This window comes from Ptychodera flava, chromosome 10 (genome assembly GCF_041260155.1).
Source record: "Ptychodera flava strain L36383 chromosome 10, AS_Pfla_20210202, whole genome shotgun sequence".
NCBI lineage: Eukaryota > Metazoa > Hemichordata > Enteropneusta > Ptychoderidae > Ptychodera > Ptychodera flava.
In genome coordinates, this window is record NC_091937.1 from 34,474,770 (window position 1) to 34,494,252 (window position 19,483).

General features: G+C 36.8%; 1 protein-coding gene and 1 long non-coding RNA gene across 3 annotated transcripts in view; one reads left to right on the forward strand and one right to left on the reverse strand.

Annotated features, from left to right (window-relative positions):
- The window catches only part of LOC139142605 (E3 ubiquitin-protein ligase SHPRH-like), a 54,044-nt gene that overhangs the window by 30,166 nt on the left and 4,395 nt on the right, over nucleotides 1-19,483 (forward strand). The window contains exons 12-27 of the mRNA XM_070712599.1: nucleotides 362-469; nucleotides 746-814; nucleotides 1,588-1,797; nucleotides 2,814-2,990; nucleotides 3,510-3,617; nucleotides 4,292-4,428; nucleotides 11,114-11,290; nucleotides 11,695-11,763; nucleotides 12,151-12,364; nucleotides 12,658-12,801; nucleotides 13,327-13,500; nucleotides 13,960-14,157; nucleotides 14,788-14,880; nucleotides 15,382-15,474; nucleotides 15,958-16,136; nucleotides 19,109-19,189. Of these exons, the coding sequence (XP_070568700.1) occupies nucleotides 362-469; nucleotides 746-814; nucleotides 1,588-1,797; nucleotides 2,814-2,990; nucleotides 3,510-3,617; nucleotides 4,292-4,428; nucleotides 11,114-11,290; nucleotides 11,695-11,763; nucleotides 12,151-12,364; nucleotides 12,658-12,801; nucleotides 13,327-13,500; nucleotides 13,960-14,157; nucleotides 14,788-14,880; nucleotides 15,382-15,474; nucleotides 15,958-16,136; nucleotides 19,109-19,189 (2,231 nt within the window). The remainder of the gene's footprint in view (nucleotides 1-361; nucleotides 470-745; nucleotides 815-1,587; nucleotides 1,798-2,813; nucleotides 2,991-3,509; nucleotides 3,618-4,291; nucleotides 4,429-11,113; nucleotides 11,291-11,694; nucleotides 11,764-12,150; nucleotides 12,365-12,657; nucleotides 12,802-13,326; nucleotides 13,501-13,959; nucleotides 14,158-14,787; nucleotides 14,881-15,381; nucleotides 15,475-15,957; nucleotides 16,137-19,108; nucleotides 19,190-19,483) is intronic.
- The window catches only part of LOC139142606 (uncharacterized), a 59,327-nt gene continuing 41,405 nt past the window's right edge, over nucleotides 1,562-19,483 (reverse strand). For both annotated transcript variants that reach the window (XR_011554424.1, XR_011554425.1), the window contains exons 3-4: nucleotides 2,736-2,853; nucleotides 1,562-1,701 (exon numbers count right to left, since the gene is read on the reverse strand). This is a non-coding gene — a long non-coding RNA (uncharacterized lncRNA). The remainder of the gene's footprint in view (nucleotides 1,702-2,735; nucleotides 2,854-19,483) is intronic.

Genomic DNA, 19,483 nt, shown 5'->3' on the forward strand with positions numbered 1-19,483 from the left:
AACAAAGTCTGTAGTTGATTATGCACGTTTTTTGTGGTTTACTTGGTTTACAGAACTCTTCTGTTGGAAGAGTCTGATGTATAAAGGCAAGAGGCAAAGTGTCATTCATCTGTTAATTGCATAAGAAAATCCCATGCCAAAAGGGAGCATGTGATAGGTTTAGATAAATCAAGGATCGTAATTACTGCAATATTTGTAAACATAACCTTCTTGAACATTAGCTTCTTTTGTAAAACATCAGATTCATCTTGAGAGACATCTTTTGTTTACTACATAAGAACAAAAAATTCATCAATACTGATAGTCCTCTGACATTTCAACTGAGAATTAAATATTCCAATTTTTTCTCATTTGGTTTCAGATCAATATACCAAGCCAGACGGAGCAAATCCATTGGTTGAATTTTTCACCAGTGGAGAAACATTTCTACCGCAGAAAGCATGAAGACTGTGCACAAGATGTCATCAGGGTAAGATACTGTCAGACAGTTGTTATAAGTACAGTCAGATACTCTTGAAAGATAGGATTGTAGATTATATCACTGAAAATGTTAACATTTTCAAATAATATTATAATTTTCTCATACAAAACAAAGTTTTGACGTTCTAATTGCCAAAGGCAAATAAATTGGCAAATACTCAAGCTTAGAATTTTTGCTTGAATATTGAAAAACACTGGAATAAATTGCAATGCTAGAAATTGTATTGGCCTCATAAGCAATATTTTCTGTATTTTTCTTCATTAGGTGCTGAACAAGTGGCCCCAAGAGCCAGACACCAAACTGAATCAACTTGACAGACAAGTTGTACATGCTGTAAGTTCTGAGAGCCACTTCATTTTATACATGGACTGGTTTATTTTAATCCTGTCTTTTTACTTAATTATGGTAGATTAATGGCTGCCTTGTGGCAGTGTTCTATCAGCAGTGTTCTACCACTGCAGTCACAACTCTTTTGTTAAGTCCAATGGTGACCAGTGAAGAAAATATGTTGTGATGTTAGTGCTGGGACCACAATATTCTTCCGTGGACCGTAAGCGATATACACCAAGCTAACAACCTAAAACTACAGGGGTGCAAAATATGAATCAGATGATCACAAACACTAGATGGATTTGCTCACTCCCAAAACATATGCTGTAAATTTTGAATTCATCTTTACTCAGCGTAATGAACAATAAACAATTGAAATAAGACAAGACATAAATACAAATAGGTTACGTAAATTAGCTGTGAAATGTAGCCCAAGAGAGTGCACAATATTTGAATGGCAAGCGACATTTACATACATCAGAGCCTTGTCCCATTGCAAAAATTTAGCTGCCCAAATTTCTGAACAATTTTGTTTTTATTATGTAACTTTCATACCGGTATCATCCATCCAGTATTCTTTCAGTGAAGTCTTTATTCTAACCTCCGTATCTAGGCATGAGATATGTAATGTTGGATTAGTGTCTACAGCTCTAATCAGATTCAGCATACACTCACAAGGGTCTATGGATTCAGCAAATATCTTGTAGAGTTAGATTTGGATTAAGATTCCAGTGGTAATGGTTCCATCATCTCTTGTCTCGCCTCACCATTCCCAGATGATGTGGCCTCTGCTACGGCTCAGACAAGCCTGCTGTCACCCTCAAGCTGTCCGAGGGGAGTTCATCCCCCTCAACAAGAGCACCATGACCATGGAAGAGCTGCTGAAGTCCCTGACACAGAAGACAAAACTTGAATGTGAAGAAGCTCACAGACAATTGATCTGTGCTCTGAATGGATTAGCAGCATTGCATATCATCAAGGAGGAGGTGAGAGTTTTGGAAATCTTACTAGCAATATATGTCTGTCTCGATATTTGTTCATACTTCTACTTTAATGTGTGCATTTAAACTCAGTTTGATATGTCTATTCAAAGCTTACATCACTGATCAAATCACAAATTTATGCCAAGATAACAAGTTGAATGTTACTGGGTCTACTTGTTTATTTTACACTATACAGTGATCAGAAATTTACATAAGTACTTCATAAATAAGATTTTTCATCTTGCTTGCAATGGGTAATATAGTTAACTTTGGCACCTCCAATTCTGTTTGAAGTGGTCTTACCAATAACAAATAAAGGGCTTGTAGTGAGACATTTCGCTACAAATCTTGCTTTAGTGGAGGTTTAGAAATCAGTGTTACATTAGTATCATTCATTTGGCCTATAACTTTGTCATAATCCTAAATTGCCAGTAGTAAGTGCAGTATCTATTTATTTTGTCAAATCTCTCTGGGTATTCACAGCAGAAAGATCAAAGTACAAGTTGATTAAGGTAGAATGTGCCTTGGGGCCAGATATTTGGACTCTCAAATTGATACAATTCTTTTCTGTTCTACCACTTGTGGGGGCCCACTTTAAAGCTCTTTGATGGAGAAACGTTTTTACTGTCTTAGTCTTTCATGAATCGAAAATTTCATTTTTCCACATATAGTTAACACAGAGATGGCGGCCATTTTGAATTTCAGATCTTGGTAAATGTATATTAAAGTACATGTAATTTGTTTCTCTTGTGCCAAATTTTGAATGTTGACCCTTGGTTTTTATTCTTGATTTGGTTGAAGGTTGAAGGTTTCATGGGGCCAAATTTGAGCAAAAGTTTAAGTCTTTCACTTTTAAGGCGCACACTACCTTAACTCAATTTTCTCATAACGTGAAGACTAGGCATACACTGGCCATGTAAAGTTATAATTGGAGCTCTTACCTTGTACGAGTACATCCCAGATTTGTTACCAGTCACTGTAAGGCTCACTGACAGCTTGTTTTCCTTTGTTTTCTACAGTATGTGGAGGCTGCTGAGAAGTATCGTGAAGTGTTCCGATCTGTTGAAGAGCACAAAGGACAGCTGAAAACGGATTCACTACAACGGCTCCATGCACTACACAACCTTCATGAACTACTTTCACAGAATCATCCAGGAATAGATCCAACGCTGAGAGATAGCCAACTGAAAAATGAGGTGACAAATTTCATTTTTTGACAAGATTCCCCGTCTTCAATACAAGTTTCTAGATAGATTATGTAAATTATTACTTATCTATAGATGCAAATGTATGCTATTGTATGTACAAGCTGCATGGACTTTTATCAAAGAACCAGAGACAGCCAATCAAAATAATTATGTGACAAATGTTTGAATTTCTACAGCATTTCCACCATTAATCTAAACTTGGCATGTTTTTCCTGTATTTTATGAATTAATGATTATTGATGCAAATATATCTAAAAGAACGTACCATCATACATGAATTTCTCTCACTGACTTATCCCTGGAGAGAGAGTTAGGTTTGAAAAATGTTGTGACAAACTAACGTGTAGCAATATTCCCAACCGCTGATTCAAACTTAGCGGGTACTATGCAAATTATGCAAATTAGGAATTATGTATGTAAAGATATGGTGATGTATGCACAAATATACTCTAAAGAATAACACAGTGTTAACTGTAATGCAGATGTATTTCCATCACTGTCTCATAGGCCGAAGACATCAAGTCAACATACATGACAAAAGCCAATGCAGTGGTGTTGCAAGCAGAGCAGAATCTACTACCTGTTCAGGAAAAGATTTCTGAACTGAGAAATAAGGTATCAGTATTTATGTACTCATCCCTGAAATAACACATACGACAAATAGACCACAAATTCTTTTAATCCATTTGTTTACATTCAATTATATTTGTGTTCATTCTCTTCATACAACACAGTTCACTGTCAGTTTTATAATCAAAGGTAAACAGGAACTTTCCCTATAAAGCCGGATTGTAGTAAATCTATGCAAATGTAAAAATGCCATGCTACTGATCGGACGTGCCGTGTTTGGTCCCAGAATCCCGTTTAAGATGTTTAATTGTGGAACACTGTCTTTGACACGATTAGAACTAATTTGGGAGAATAGGCTAAGGATATTTTAATTGTTCAACTTTATAAAAGTGTTAAGTGCCCCATGGCTGAATGTAAACAAGTGGATTGCACAAAAAAGTAGATGAGCTTAAATATGCTGATAAAATAACATTACTACAATATCCTCTCCTCCCAAATTAGTTCCAGTCGTGTGCTTTACTTTTTACGAACTGTAGTTAAATTCATGACTCATTTTAGATGACCTCTGACAAGAGTTCTACACCGTATTACTGAATTATTGCACAGTGAGTGACAATTAATGCTTCATGCCACAGTAATACATATCCAAACACTTTGGGAAATCTAAGGAAATGCTACTCATGTTTCATTGTACTAAAAGATGGTAACTTTGTTGATAGTTTAAAGATGGCTCAGAGTGGTGGGTGGACGGCATTACATGGAGTATGTACACCTACCAAGATGATGAGTTAGTTCAAAGAATCAAAGAAGAGTTGGAATCCAAGGCATCCACTGATACTATGTCCATTGTTAATAAGTAAGTGATGTCAGTAGTACTTAAACTTGAATATTCTCAAGAGGAATCTGTATTACAGGTCAGCGTAGAAGGAGTTACAATGTGCTTTCACTATACAGTTCCAACTGACTTGCATCAGTCAGCTGCCATAGCCTTAAACCATATCAAGCATAAATGTAATTCACATACACATGCAAAGATGCAACCACACTCAGTGTCACATGTGCATTCACATGGTCAGTATTATACATCGATAAACTGAGACTTATCTATATTTTGTATATATCATCCGAATTTCGTAAAGGCGATCTTGAATCTTACTTGCATCCATGTTAATCCACCCAAAGATACTTAAATTGGTACATAAAATACACTCCAGTACATACATACATGCATGCATACATACATACATACATACATACATACATACATACATCAGTCACACAAATACACATGTATGCACACATATGTGTGTATAAATATGCATATACATACATGCATATACATACAAACATGTAAAGATGGATAGACACAGACAAAAAGACGTTCAGATTCTTTAAAATTCAGTCTGAACGCTAGGGGTGCAATTTGCATATGCAAATGCCATTTCCTTTCGAACGGCACTCAGCAACTCAGTCTACACTGTGACCGTTGGCTGGCTAACACAGTTTTTCAGTCGCTCCCAAATCCTCATTTTTTCGCCGATAATTATCATTGGAGACCAACTTCATCTCTTCAATTGGATTTTCTGAGAAGGTAAGTGACTTTTCGGGGCTCTGTTTGAAAAATTAAAGTGAATTTTGCGATTTCAGCGATTTTTCATAGTACGATGTTATATGTCGAGCGCGGACTTGTGTTGCTGTACCAACTACGGTAGCATGAATTAAGGCCCAAAATCAAGCATAGTTCGTGGAATTATACTATTAATTAGCTTTTTACCGCTGAATTTTGTCTGTTCATGCCAGGAATTTGATGTTGGGTGGCAAAGTTCGCCGCTGTGTTTTGCCGCTAAAATCCAATATGGCGCCAAATCAACATTAGTGTACTGTACGTTTACACATACACTGTGTACTCGCATACGCTCATAGTGAAATAAATCCCCAAAATGTGCGTATTTTTAGGTCAAATGTTACTTTTTTGGGGAAACTATCATCAAGTGACACTTTTAGGTTGTAATACGTAAAATTCGTGTCAAAGTTGTTTTTAATTATTTTCCCTCTTTTTTTTTCAGGGTCATCACAGTCCGAGGATGGCTTCGAAGCTTCCAGCCGGGGCTTCCCATAGAAAAACTTGTGCATGTGACCTCATGGTTGTTCACTTTTAACTTTTTTGACGTAATTTTCGTGTCTGATTTGTCTCAGTGTTGTTGCAGTCAAGTCTGTGAGGCTTAAGGGGGAGACCCACATTCGCAGACACTTTTCTTTAACCTGATTTTTCACCATTAAAATGAATCTTTAACCCGACATGTAGTATATGTTTGGGTAGCTCGACAATTGAAGATTATAAAAATTGTAAGAATATTTCAAAACCTGTTTGCGTGTGTTTGTTTTGCTCAAAAATGTGTGTTTTTGAGTTTTTTTCACTTAAAAAAGTGTAAGTACGAGAGGGTGATGGCCATTGGTAAGTCGTTTACTGCAATCGATAGCAGGGTAAGGTGTGTAAAAAAACTCTTGGATTTTTGATACTCCGCTTTGTGTTTGCACAATTAGCCTTGAAAGTGAGAAGTGGTGGATTCTGAATAAATTAACGGCTTTTGTCCACGTTTGTCACGATATCTTTTGTTTTTAGGAACATTATCGGAATTCTGAGACACGGTTTTGTAGAAACAGTCACTAACTACAACCTGTGCAAAGATAAGGCTAATCCGTCAACGTGGCGCCAAGTTACACTCTCCAGAAGTTGCGATACATTGCCAAAAACGGAACGGAGTAAATCGCAGAAATGTGTATGCGACCCTTGGAGTCGCACAAAGTCGGCTAAAATTCCGGTTCGCTCACATTTTCGGTGGAAATTCCCAGCCCATAATGAAGTACAGGACTTTTTACACAATTGTCTGAATTTGTGGTATGAATGAAATGATACATGACGTGAAAATTGGAAGAAAATGAACACTGAAACGGCCAGTTCGCGGCGTAAGCATTAGGCTTTATTTACACAACTGTCATTCCGAGCTAAATCTGGGGATAATCTTCTTGCTAAATACAAACTAGCGTATTAACTGTGCACTGTAGTGTACCAGTTAAAATTTGATTAGCAAGCGAAGAAATGGCTGGCTGCGTATATACTTCGTAAAATTATGTGATTTTGCATGCCAAGTCCGAGAACATTGTGTTTTCCTCTCTTTGGTTGCGCAATCGTCATCGCGTTTTCAGCTTCCTGTCCGGAGAGAGACACGTGACAATGAATTTACAATGTGGTACATACCGACAAAGACGAAGTTCATTCAGACGCCGTGTTGCGTACGTTAGCTTTTACGTTCCGTACTGCATCTTGAAGTACGACCACAGTCCGCCTTGAACATGGCATGGAGCTAAAAACGGACAGCTACATGAACGCGGTTTCCGACCTCAGAAGCACCAGTGCCGGGCTAACTTTGTGTTGTGTCAGGTTAGAACCCATCGTTAGGCTAAACTAAATATAACACCTGACAATATATGGTATCTAAAACGATTTCCTAATGGTATAAAAAGTTCGCGAAAACTGAAATAAATCGATTCTGACACGAAACTTGAACAATTCTAAAAGCGACTTGTTTTGGCTTCGCGAGTACCATGGAGGCGAGTACCTAAAACAGATGTGAATCTGTGACCACGCTGATATTAAACTGAATGCGTCATTCTAAAATCGCGACGGTCGAATTTTGTACAAGTAATGAAATGCGTGAACTTCAGTCAAACAGTTGAATATCGCGTTGGCTGATATGTGGAAACGAGCATTCGTCGTTCTCCGGTGGCGACTGTCCGTTGAACTACTATAATAACGACGATAGACAGACCAGCAGCACGCTGTTTTTCAGCGTGATTGAGTTTATCCACAGGAAAAAGTAGTTGCTGATTCGAAAAAAGCACGTTCATGGTTGTTTAATTTTTTTCAAGTTCATGGAAATTATTCTATCATTTTCAATTTTGGTTTCTTTAAATTTACCGCATAAGTTTATAATTACCAAATAACAATTCAATCGCAATGATTTTAAAGCTATACTGACATGAATTTGTGCTATGAAATATCGCATACTTTTCAATCGAGATTGATTTCGACCCTGGACTTCGACTCACTTCATGAGCAGTCCGCCAATAAAAGTTCAGTTGATCGAGACAAATTATGCTCTATGATTAGCTCCGGTACAGATTGAAAAACAAATGCTAGATCAACATTGTGTTTACATTGTAAATCACGGCATCATTCTAATGTAATATAGCAAAACTTTACGTGCATTACCCGCATCACGTTCCCTCTGTGCCCGCATAGAATTTACAAAACAATAAGCTCACGTTTCCAAACCGGGCAGAGCAGACACCGGCGCGATTTTCTCGTTATAAAATTTCGAACTATTGGCATATTTCTATTAAATTTCTACTGAGAGGAATGTTGCTCGCCCAACTGTCGAAACAAAAAGACGTCGCAACCATTTTCACAAAAAAGATAGAAAACTTGTGGTGACGTACAGGAACGTAATCTTCATTGCATGCTTTACGTGTAAACCGTAACGTAAGCGGGAACAGTTTTGGTTGCCGGACTTCACTGGGCATTTGCAGACGTTAAAAAATCATCTGACATTTTTATCATCAGTCGCAATTAGTTCGGAGCGGGATCAATTTTGAATGATGTCGGCCTTCATTAGGTGCAGACAAACATGTAAACTGTTATCAGAAAAAGACGTAATTTTAGGATTTTCGGAGTAGCCTAGTTTGATTAGGGCGGGGTCAGTTTTAAATGTCAGACTATTCTTGACCGCGGAGTGACGTCACTTTCACCTCACGCGCACGAGTGAGGTGAATTGGGATTTGACTATACAGGACAGTGAACAATGCAGAAATTATGTGACAAAGGACGGAACTCAGTATTTATCATTGACATAATGTTGAAACTTGAATACAGGTGTAAAGGTCGAAAAATCCACACTTCAATATTTTGTTCTCACGCAGTGTGACGCAAAAATGACGTTAAAAACCGCAAGTTCCCGGATGTCCGCGGTTAAGAATACTTTGCATGAGTCAACGTCATTTGTTAGCAGACACAAATGTACGTTTTGGTTTTCAGCAGCGATTAATTTTGAATTCTGGACTTTATTTAGCAAACATGTAAAGACAAAGACCTACTATTTGGATTTTCGACCGTTATTTGTTTTATACGGGAACAGTTTTATTAAATAAGTGTTATAGGAAAACGATGTAAAAATAACGTAAACTACAATGAGCAGCCTCTCTGTTGTGCGCAAGATGTATCACAAGTTTTTGTTTGAAGCTCAGTTTAGTGTTGAATGAGTATAACGCGTTCTGCGTTACAGTCCTCGATTGCGACCATTTCCAGTTTACACCTTTTCAACGCATCGGAAACTGGAGTTTTAAGCCTGACTGTAACTCTGACAATTTTAACTATTCTCTCATTCCCGCCATATATGCTTGATATTTCGCTTTTGTGGACCATGCTTTTGCAATCGACGGCCGGCTACCTTCAGCATGTTAGTAGCCACGACATGCTAGTACTTCCTGCCGGCAGCTGGGAAGAAGACTGACGCATGCGCACTCCTCCGGATGGAATTAATGTAATCTGCTTACGCTCTTGAGATAGCCTTGACTAATCTGGAAACCGTTAAGACATAAGAAAAACACGGCACGCGAACTGACCTACAATGTTCAATTTTGTTAAATTTAACTCATTTCCGAGTATGTTATGGTTTCAAACTTATCGTCCACTCAAAGGCCATATTAGAGAGATTCAAAATTTACCATAAAACAAAAAATGACCAAAATCACTCAAGGAAGGTGGGTCTACCCCTTAAGTATTGATCAAACTTCAGGTTTATTTAGAATAAAGCTGTTGTCTTTGCAGTATATTGAATTCAGAACTTATTAATTTTCTTTTTAATTTAACCAACACAAAACCAACCGACACGTTCCAATATTTATTGAGAAATTCGTGTCACCCGAGCGGCACTTTCAAAGGCTTCATTAAAGGTGAACTTCTCCGATATGCTTGCACATGCAACAACGACATGGACTTCATTGAAAAGGTCAACTTTCTCACACGCAAACTTCAACAACAAGATTATAGAAAAAAAAGATATATCTCGTATAAAGAAAGATGTTAATCTCACCAACCATCGACGATACCTCACCGATAAAGATAAGAGGAATATGACATAAGAACAAAACTGGTTTACACAACGACCTTCAGTCCATTCATCAAAACCAGGCAAATCAAACAATGTCTAACAAAAAATTGGAAAATAATAGAAGCCGATCAAACACTGGTCAAAGTTTTTCCAGAAAAACCTATCATAGCATACAAAAGGAATAAAAATTTAAGAGACATCCTCGTTCGGGCACAAATCAAGCACGAGGATAAAATAAACACGAACGGTCTGACCAACAAACCACTCAAAGTTCAGACTACAACATCCATACTAGCATCTCTAGTTGATGAACAATCGCTACTATCAAATTAACATGTGGGATAAATAGCTCCAACACATAACCGGTTCTTTCCTGGGGACCCAGATCACATGACCAGGGTCAAAGCACTTATCGATTCACCGGTGTCTCGCCATGTTTCTCCATATCATTAAACCACATTGATCGAATCAATATACCGCATCACTATCAAAGGTAGAAAACGATGTGTAAAGTTGCTCTCATTTTCCTTTATATAGAAACAGACTTCAAGATACATAAAATAATTTATAAATTCTAAAATTCTGAGAAAAAAATATACTAAAGAACTGTAGTTGTAGTTAACATAAAATTATTCTCGTTTGTAGAGGCCATCTAATCTGTGGTGAATATATAATGCCCACTAACAAGTACTAGAAAACGGCATTCATAGGTGAAGTTTTTAGACGAAGTTTCGCCAAGGGTCTATTGAAAAGTGTACCATTTCCAGTAAAATAGCTCAGTGAAGTTAAAAGTTGGTATACACAATCAATTGCTACTGAAAAAGACACTGCTGAAATTTGATCGGTGTTCAAGACCGGAAGACCATTTACTAGCCCCGTTTCTCCTTCATAGACAGACCCAAATCGTGTTATGCAACAGAAACTACTCAGTATACACATCGACAATCTTTTGAAGGTAGGTTTATTTTTACATGACAAACTGTTTATATCAGAAACAAATTCCTAAAAAACAAATATTACCTATAACATTCACTCAGGTCTGCGGTATAGCGTGAATGTACGCATGTTTAGGCGACCCATGCTTGTGTGACCCCAGCGTACTACTGCGACCTTTGTTTTGAAATGAAAACGAGGCTATTTTTCTGAGGGCGCTGTTCAAATTACACCCCCAGCATTCAGATTCTAATCAGAAAGACACAGACAACTTTCAACAGCCTTGTGTAAAATCTAGCTTATCAAATAAAACAAGTGAAAGCACCGTTTATACTGGCTTCCACATTCTGCAAACCAATGTACTGAGTAAACAAAAAGGATTCAATTTGACTTTAATGATCATTTGTACATCATGATTGTCCCATCTCAATTTCTCAGATTCCGTGATGGCAGGGGTTTGCAGTACGTATTGACAAGTCACCTGGAGAAGCTGCAGGAGTCGCATGCCAAGTTACTACAGACACTGCATGACCTAGGTGGTGATGTCACACCAGTCATGTTGAACTCTGTCATAGAGTGTCATCTCAGACCATTCAAAGGAATTGTGAAGAAAGAGTAAGTAGTGTGTGTTTTGTGGTTCAAAGTCAGATTTGATAAATGTCAACCTACAGCAGTCTTTTAACAGAACATACCAATATTCCCATTGTAGTGTAAGAATAATTAAAATATATTTTTATGAGCAATCGGGTATGTACAAGTAAACCAAGTTATTTTATTATCTGGTATGTTTTAATGTGTGTGTATCTATTATTTAGAATATGGTGCAGTGAGATTTTTAAGAGTTTTTATGAACATTTCCAAATTTAATAAAAAATGCATTATGAAAGTAGAAAAAATATTCAAAAAGTGTCAAGTTGTTGATGACAGGTATATAGAACTCACGTTTATCTCTTTTCACTTTCTAGTTTGTTTAAAAAAATAAACTATGTATACTTTCTCTTTCATATTTTATGTTGCAGTTGTGTATTTTGTCAAGCAGACGACACCTTCTCTGACTATGAGACCAAATTATTTTCAATGCAGACTAGGTGAGTACCTGTATATTCAAATGTACAACAAGTTTTTTTCAGAGATGAAATTTTTATAGGTTCAGACTTCACATCCCATTCACAAATATAAGAAGCTTTATCAGACGGGGACGATACACTAGCCTTTCTTAACATTTAATACCTGTGAATATTTTTCCGTTTTTTCACTTTTTTCCCTGCAAGAAACTTTGGCAGAATGACAAAATGACCGACAATCATAATCATAGTTTGTGATTATGCATGATTCATTTGAAATATAATTGAAAATCTTTGGCTATTTAATCAAAGTATGACGATGATCCATAGTTACAAATGAACTTTGACCTGACCCCAGATCTCAGCTTTTTCCATATATGGCAAATCTGGCATCTGTGTGTCTCTACATAGGAATCTGCAGGAGCTGGTCATAGAGGAAGAGGACGGGGACACCTTGGTGATGGGACAGGGAAGTCGTACCAAGGGGACATGGGCTGTGGGTGAAATTGAGAGAACTATGAAGCAAATACTCAGCTTTATGAAACTACGTCACTACGATGAAAACCAAATACAGTACGGCAATGTACACATGGAACTTTTTGAGAACTTGAGAAAAGAATTTAAGGTATGTTGATCAGTAGAAACTCTTCGCCAACTTACAGCTGTATTCAGTATTTCTCAGAGGGGTAGATTGCTCAATGCAGGATTGCAGAGCAATATTACAATAAAGATGAGAATACCTCAAGTATGTTTGGTACTGACTACTTGAGTTTCACTCGTGTGATTATCAGCTACCTATCTGACGATCACATAAATACGTGTAGTGATGTGCAATGGATTTCAGGTAAGCAACATTCAAAATCACTGTTCATACATACAAGTGTTTGACTTTCAATTTTTCTTTTTGTTGGTTCATAGTGTTTGAGATCAGTGTGGATGGCGCTGCATGACCGTGTCGCTGCCATGGATGAACTTGAAATGACCACAATGAGACTACGGTTACTTCTACCTGACGAACCACATGACCCTGATTCACAGCCCTACATCGTTGAACCAGGCAAGGTAGGTCAGAGTTGGAAGGTTAGGGTTCAAGATTCCAACTGGATATCTTGAATTTTCATAACTGATTTAGGTATATGACAGAACATGCATAATTGGACGGGAGAACAAAGGTAATTGTAACATGAGAAAAAGGAAAGTATTCTTACAAAAAACATTGATGTCTATATTATTGACTATGTAATGAAGTCAATAAGAGATCTATCACAACATTTAAAGAAAGACAGCTGAATGACTCGCCATACTTACCGTATTCTACACTGAAAAACATGGTTTAATTACAATCTGGTGATGTAATGATATGACCAGAATATGAGACTAGTAGCTAACTGTACATATACTTATCCTACATGTATATGCATATGTGCATGTACATGTACATAGCTATATGATGGTTAACATGTTATAGATTATGCCAAAAATTTTATACTGATTAGGTTATTTCATGTATTTAATCCTGATGAAATATCAAATTAATAACACATAAATTGTATTTATTTAACTCTTTTTACATTTTTTTGCATAAAGTTTGATCTTACCAGACTGAAACACCTGTCTGACAAGGTCATAGCCACATCTGAATTACGGAAGAAATTAGGCCAGTTGTTGTACTTGACCAATTTAGCCAAAGTTCAGGATGGTTGCCAAGATGGGTGCAATCCCGAACCATGCCCAATATGTGATAAACAACTCGGAACACAGGTCAGTAGTTTTATCATCAGACAATGGATTTTGGAAAGGATGTGAAATGTAAATTGCAGTTTTTTATCCAATTTTTGAAATGAAAGAGAAACTTGCTGTGTATGCTTTTACAATCTCCTCTATGTCTTTTTTTCCAAATTTTATTTATTTATTTATCTGTTTATCTGCATTTATTTATTTATCTGTTTATTTATTATTTGTTTATGTATTTTATTTGTGTTTTTATCTGCTTATTTACAAACTCTCTTGAAACAGCAGCAAGTGTAAATTTCTTTTCCAGTTTCCATCATGCTATTTGCAAGTTTGTTTTTAACTTTTGACTAACAACTAGTGGTTCTGCACGAACGAAGAATGAAACTTTCTTCCTCTCATCTGCTCGAAACTATATTTTAATGAGAAAGTTAAGCCAAAGACTTTCATAACAAAATGACAAAAACTGATTTGTGATCTGTTTTACAGTGGAGTGTGTTACACTGTGGCCATTGTTTCTGCAATGACTGTATGGATATACTGGTACGTCAGTACAGTGTTGGTGGCAGGCGAGGAGCCACAAAATGTGCAATATGTCGACAGAGGACACCTGTCAGAGAGATATCCTATGTCAGTACCGATCCAAGCAGTCACTTGGATGAAGAAGATAGAAACATCAATGTCAAGGTGAGATATCAACTTCAACTATTGTGATAGTCTCTCTCTCTCTCTCTCTCTCTCCCTCGTCTGTCAGTCCATCTGTCTCTCTCTCTCTCTGTTTCTTGTAATCTGTCTGTGTCTGTCTGTGAATGTCTCTCTCTCTGTATCTCTTTATCTGTGTGTCTATCAGTGTGTTCGTCTGTCTCCATCCCTCTGCCTGTTTTTGTCTGTGTGTGTGTCTCTCTCTCTCTTTCTCTCTTTCTCTCTCAACCTCTTTCTCTCTCTCTCTCTCTCTCTCTCTCTCTCTCTCTCTCTCTCTCTCTCTCTCTCTCTCTCAACCTCTCAACCTCTCTCTGCCGCCTTGATTCTCTGCTTCTGTTCAGGAAAGCATGAGGACAATTTTTTACACGAAAACACTGAATGTCAGGAGACACACTAACAGACTTGACACTGATAAGGAAAGCACTTGTCCTCTGAATTGATACCATTTACACTTACTGGACATTGCATGGTATTTTCCCCTCACCGTAATTTGACTGTTGAATTCAGATTTCCTTGATACATACATTTTGTTTCATAGAAGTTCAATTTGCACAGATACTTTGTATGCATTATATCTAGAAGTTAATGTTCATCCTTGGTGATTTTTGATTTCAGGGAAGTCACTCGACAAAAGTTGAGGCTGTTGTAAGAACTCTGCGTAAAATCCAGCAGAATGAACCTGGAGCAAAATCATTGGTTTTCTCAACAGTAAGTCACATTAATTATCCTGTTCACCCCTAAATCCCTGTAAAAAGGTCCACAATCACCATTGATAACAATAGGTCGGGGCCAAACCATGGTGGTGAATCATGCCTGATAGGAAGTCAAAATATTGTATTGCAGCTTGCCTGTGGTCTGAGAATCAAGTCAGCTGCAGAAGTGTTTCTCTTCATGGCAAAATATTTGAAATGAGTATTTGCACTGTTCAGTGGAGGAAAATTGTGTGAATGTGATATGTACTTGAGTAGCCCTTTAGTGAGTCAAAAGGAATGAAAAAGGTAACTCCACAGTATCTCTGTTGCCAAAACATGCATGGTCAGTTTTTTGTCCCTCAGAGTGTACTGGTAACTTAACCTGCACACCCCCAATTTTCTGAAGACAGGTCCACAATCACCATTGATAACAATGGGTTTGGATCAAACCATAGTGGTAAAAGGGTTCATTTGAGTGGACAGTTAATAAGATTATTTACCATTCCTTTTCTTGCAGTGGCTAGATGTCTTAGATGTGATTGCCCAGGCTTTGAAAGAAAACAACTCGGAATTCAGATACATCACCAACGCTGGTCATCGGCATTTCCAGGTCAGACATTTTTATCGATAAAATCACTTCTCGGTGTGTCTGATGTAGCATTTATATTATGAAAGACTTCACCAACAACATTACAACAATGAAATATGCATGGGTGATACAATTTACCCTTTTCTGTGGTTTGATTCATCCTTCATCTTTGACAATACCTATGAACTATGTGGTTGTTCACAGTTACACCTGATTTTTGTGTACAAGGAGCATGATTCTTGGGGCCATATACATGTAATATCAAACATTGGTCAACGTTCAGATGTTTGAAATTGATAATTTTTTGTGATGCAAAATCAGATACTATTATATCTAAACTGAGCGTAAAGCAGAGATTCTAGGCTTACATGCCATATTCAACCATGGTCCCTCCACAAAGTCAACACTAGAATATTGATTATGGAAGGGTGGTCCTGACACCACATGCTTAAAATTAACATACTGTCTTTTTAGAATGACAGTTTAAACAAAATCTCTCCACAGGCTCACCTACTGGATTTCAAGTACAATGACAGTGTCACCACACTTCTGCTCCCAGTGCATTGTGGGAGCCATGGCTTGAACATCGTCGAAGCAACTCATGTACTGTTGGTTGAACCGATCATCAACCCAGCCAGTGAACTGCAGGCTGTGGGGAGAGTTCATCGCATTGGACAGACAAAGTAAGTGATGGTGGTATGTTTGATACAGGACGATTCAGAATTTACTTCCAGGGGGGGGGGGGGTGGAGGATTTTCAGGGGGGGCCACCCATTTTTCCCAAGAAAATTTAGGGGGGGGCCAGACAAAAATACCACAATCTTTTAGGGGGGGCCAAGGAAAAAAAACATCAATTCAATATTTGCCCAGAATTTCTGATCTCTACAAAAGAGCACCGTAGACGCTACCTGGATGACAGATAAACTCAACATGTTTAGTTAAACTCCTTTAGCTGCCAAATTCGGTAATATTCACAGTGGTTTGTTTTATGCATCTACTGCAGTATCTTGTTCTCCTCCCTGAAGCGTTATGAAATGTCCAGTATTTAGCGTGTCAATACAAACCATACAGTGAACAGTCAGGGTTGTTTTTGTTGAAAAGAGATCTCAGATCAAGTCCAGACTAGAATTCATTTATCAACAATAACAATGGTCATTTATGTTCACACTGGTATGTTGCTAAATACAGCATTGGGTGTTCTATGTAGTGATAGAATAACAAACAAATGCTGATACACAGAGATGAACATTGAACAAATGCTAAAAATTACAGCAAATGTCTTTTTAAGGTTGGGTTTACCTTGTAGCTTGTAAAGCAGTTGAAAGTTTCATGATAAAGAAGTGTTAATTTATGCAAATGTATGTAAATCACCTGATTTCTTGGCTTCTTTTGCCTCCCAATTTCAAAATTTCCAACGAATTTAACTCCACTCCGGCTGGGTCAAATTTTCTGAAATTTCACATTATGTTTTTTAAATGCTATATAACACAACAACTATCAATTGGTTTTGTTTGGCAATAAAGCTCTTACATTTTTAATGAGGCATTTTGAATAAGAGGCATTTTAATTTTGCTGATCATGATTTTAATCAATTATTAGAGTGTCAGTCTTTAAACCCTACAATTTTAAAATGAAGATGGATAATGCCAAGTAAAATAGTTGTTTTTTTCTACATGAATACTATCCTTTCAAGTGAAATATTACATTTCAGAAAATACTGTCTAGTTTTCGACTTAAATTAATTTTTATCATTAATACAAAAATTGAGGTTTTTTACCCCAAATATACACCCACTTCATCCTTTGAGTAAATACTACTACTGCTACTGCTACTCTTCTTTTCTGCTCCTTTTTTCTATGTTTCATTCTCATCAATTTTACCCTTTCTAAATTTTTTAAATGTTCTACATAACTTTTACAGTGCTTACATCTATGGCCGTCTCATCTTCAAGGTGCTTTTCAACGAATAGGTTTTAATGTTGAAAATAAAAATATTATGTATTACATTCAAAAATATATGGTGAAAAATTTACAAAAGGGTTGATTTTCCAATAATCCTGTATGTGCATCCAGAAGATCATGTGGCACTGCACCAATGCTATGGTGTCAGATTGTTGAAATATTGTGTACACAAGAAATTTGCTGTAGTCCAAGAAGTGATCTCAGTGTGTATGAGGCTAGGAGAAATGTGGATAGGCTTACACATTGTGTATTGATGCTAATACTTTTGTGTCCCATTCATTCTGATATGTATAATCAAAGATTTCACAGTGGCGGCTGGCAGAAAAGGCAAAAAAACAAATTAACATGTATTGTTTCGTGTCATCTGAAAACATGCGCATCATGACTATTCTAAAATTAAAGTTTGTTAAAAAAATTTGAAATATGAATGCTCTGTCAATTTTGAAAAATACTGCTGACAAAATGTGAATTTTGACTTACACAGGGTTATCTGCATTTTAATATGAACATTGGATTGTGAATGGAATGAGCAGAATAACATGTAAAATTCATGTTTTGGATAAGGTGTTTTGTTCAAGAAATGTTCTAAAATATTCCTCAGCATTGTTGCTTTCAGTGGCAGCAACTTAGTTTTATGACAACCAAATTAGAAAAAAAGAGAAAATTAAAAACAAGTTGGCTTTCACCAATTTTAATTCCTAATGTTTAAAACTTTCACCGTGAGTCTGCAAATATTCAGCATCATCAAATGAAAATGTATGCTGAACGTGTGCATGTACATGTACATCTCACTTTCCAGAAATATCTGGATATCTGCAAATGAGATGTACCATTAAACTTCAAGATATATATCACTTTGCCAATTATCTGCTCCTCTGATTTTCTGTTTACCATATCTAACTGACATCTTTGCTTGTCTTTGTGTGCATCATATGTATCAGTGAGACATAACGAAAAAAGTATTTATATTTAGTAATTAACTTTTCTTCAGAAATTTACAACCAGATATGTTTATTGCTACCCTTTCCAAAAGTGTGCCACTTGCAGTCCCTGCAAATCATTCTTTTTATAGTCACTTAACGCTGAAATGATTTGTTATATCATCGATTAATGTCCACTAGGCCTACAGTTCCTGCAACTTGTTAGACTAGATACGTCTATAATGTACCGTATAAGCATGCATGTATATATTAGGGGGGGGGCATGGAAAAAAAACAGGAAAGATGAGGGGGGGCCATAGATTTTTTCTATAATTTACTAGGGGGGGCCATGGAAAAAAATCACCGAGAAAATAGAAAATCCTCCACCCTCCCCCTGGAAGTAAATTCTGAATCGTCCCTAGAAAGATGGAATTGAATGGTAGAATTTAAATTTGATTTTAACTCAGAAAACTGACTAAGCAAATATTGATGAAAATTGGAGAGAAGCTGACTCTATATAATAATTTAGAATGTTATTCTCACTGATAAAAATGGATGTATATGTCACTTTTGTCCCATCTCAGCAACTATTAATTTCATTCTCAGAACAATGCTTTCGATGTCCAGCATAGAGTGTTACCATTTCATACTCTTTGATAGATTTCTATCTCACATTGATTTTTGTAAAATCTTTTCAAGATATATGATATGTAAAGTTATCATTATTTGCATGTTATGCTCGATAACTGTATGTACATTTCTTTGTTGTTGCCAGGGCAACCGTTGTCCACCGCTTCCTGGTCAGAAACACCATTGAGGACCGGATCCATGCTATGTTGAAACCCATACATTCAAGGTAGGTGTTTGTGTCAAGGCACGTGGAAAGAACATGTAGTCAAGTTCAGAAAGTAACATAACTTTTCAAATTGCTCTAGAAAAGAAAGTAATTTGAAAAGTTTTTTATCAAAATAGTAAAATTTGAACAGAAGTCAACATGACAAGTTTTGCAGTAGAAAATACAGACATGTTGGTCACACATAAGTTTTCCCACTGTATGAACTATGAGAAGACAAAAAAATATGAAAAATGCAATAATAGTATGAAAAGATTGGCCAATTAATTTGCGTGCTTCACTTGTAGTCATAATGCT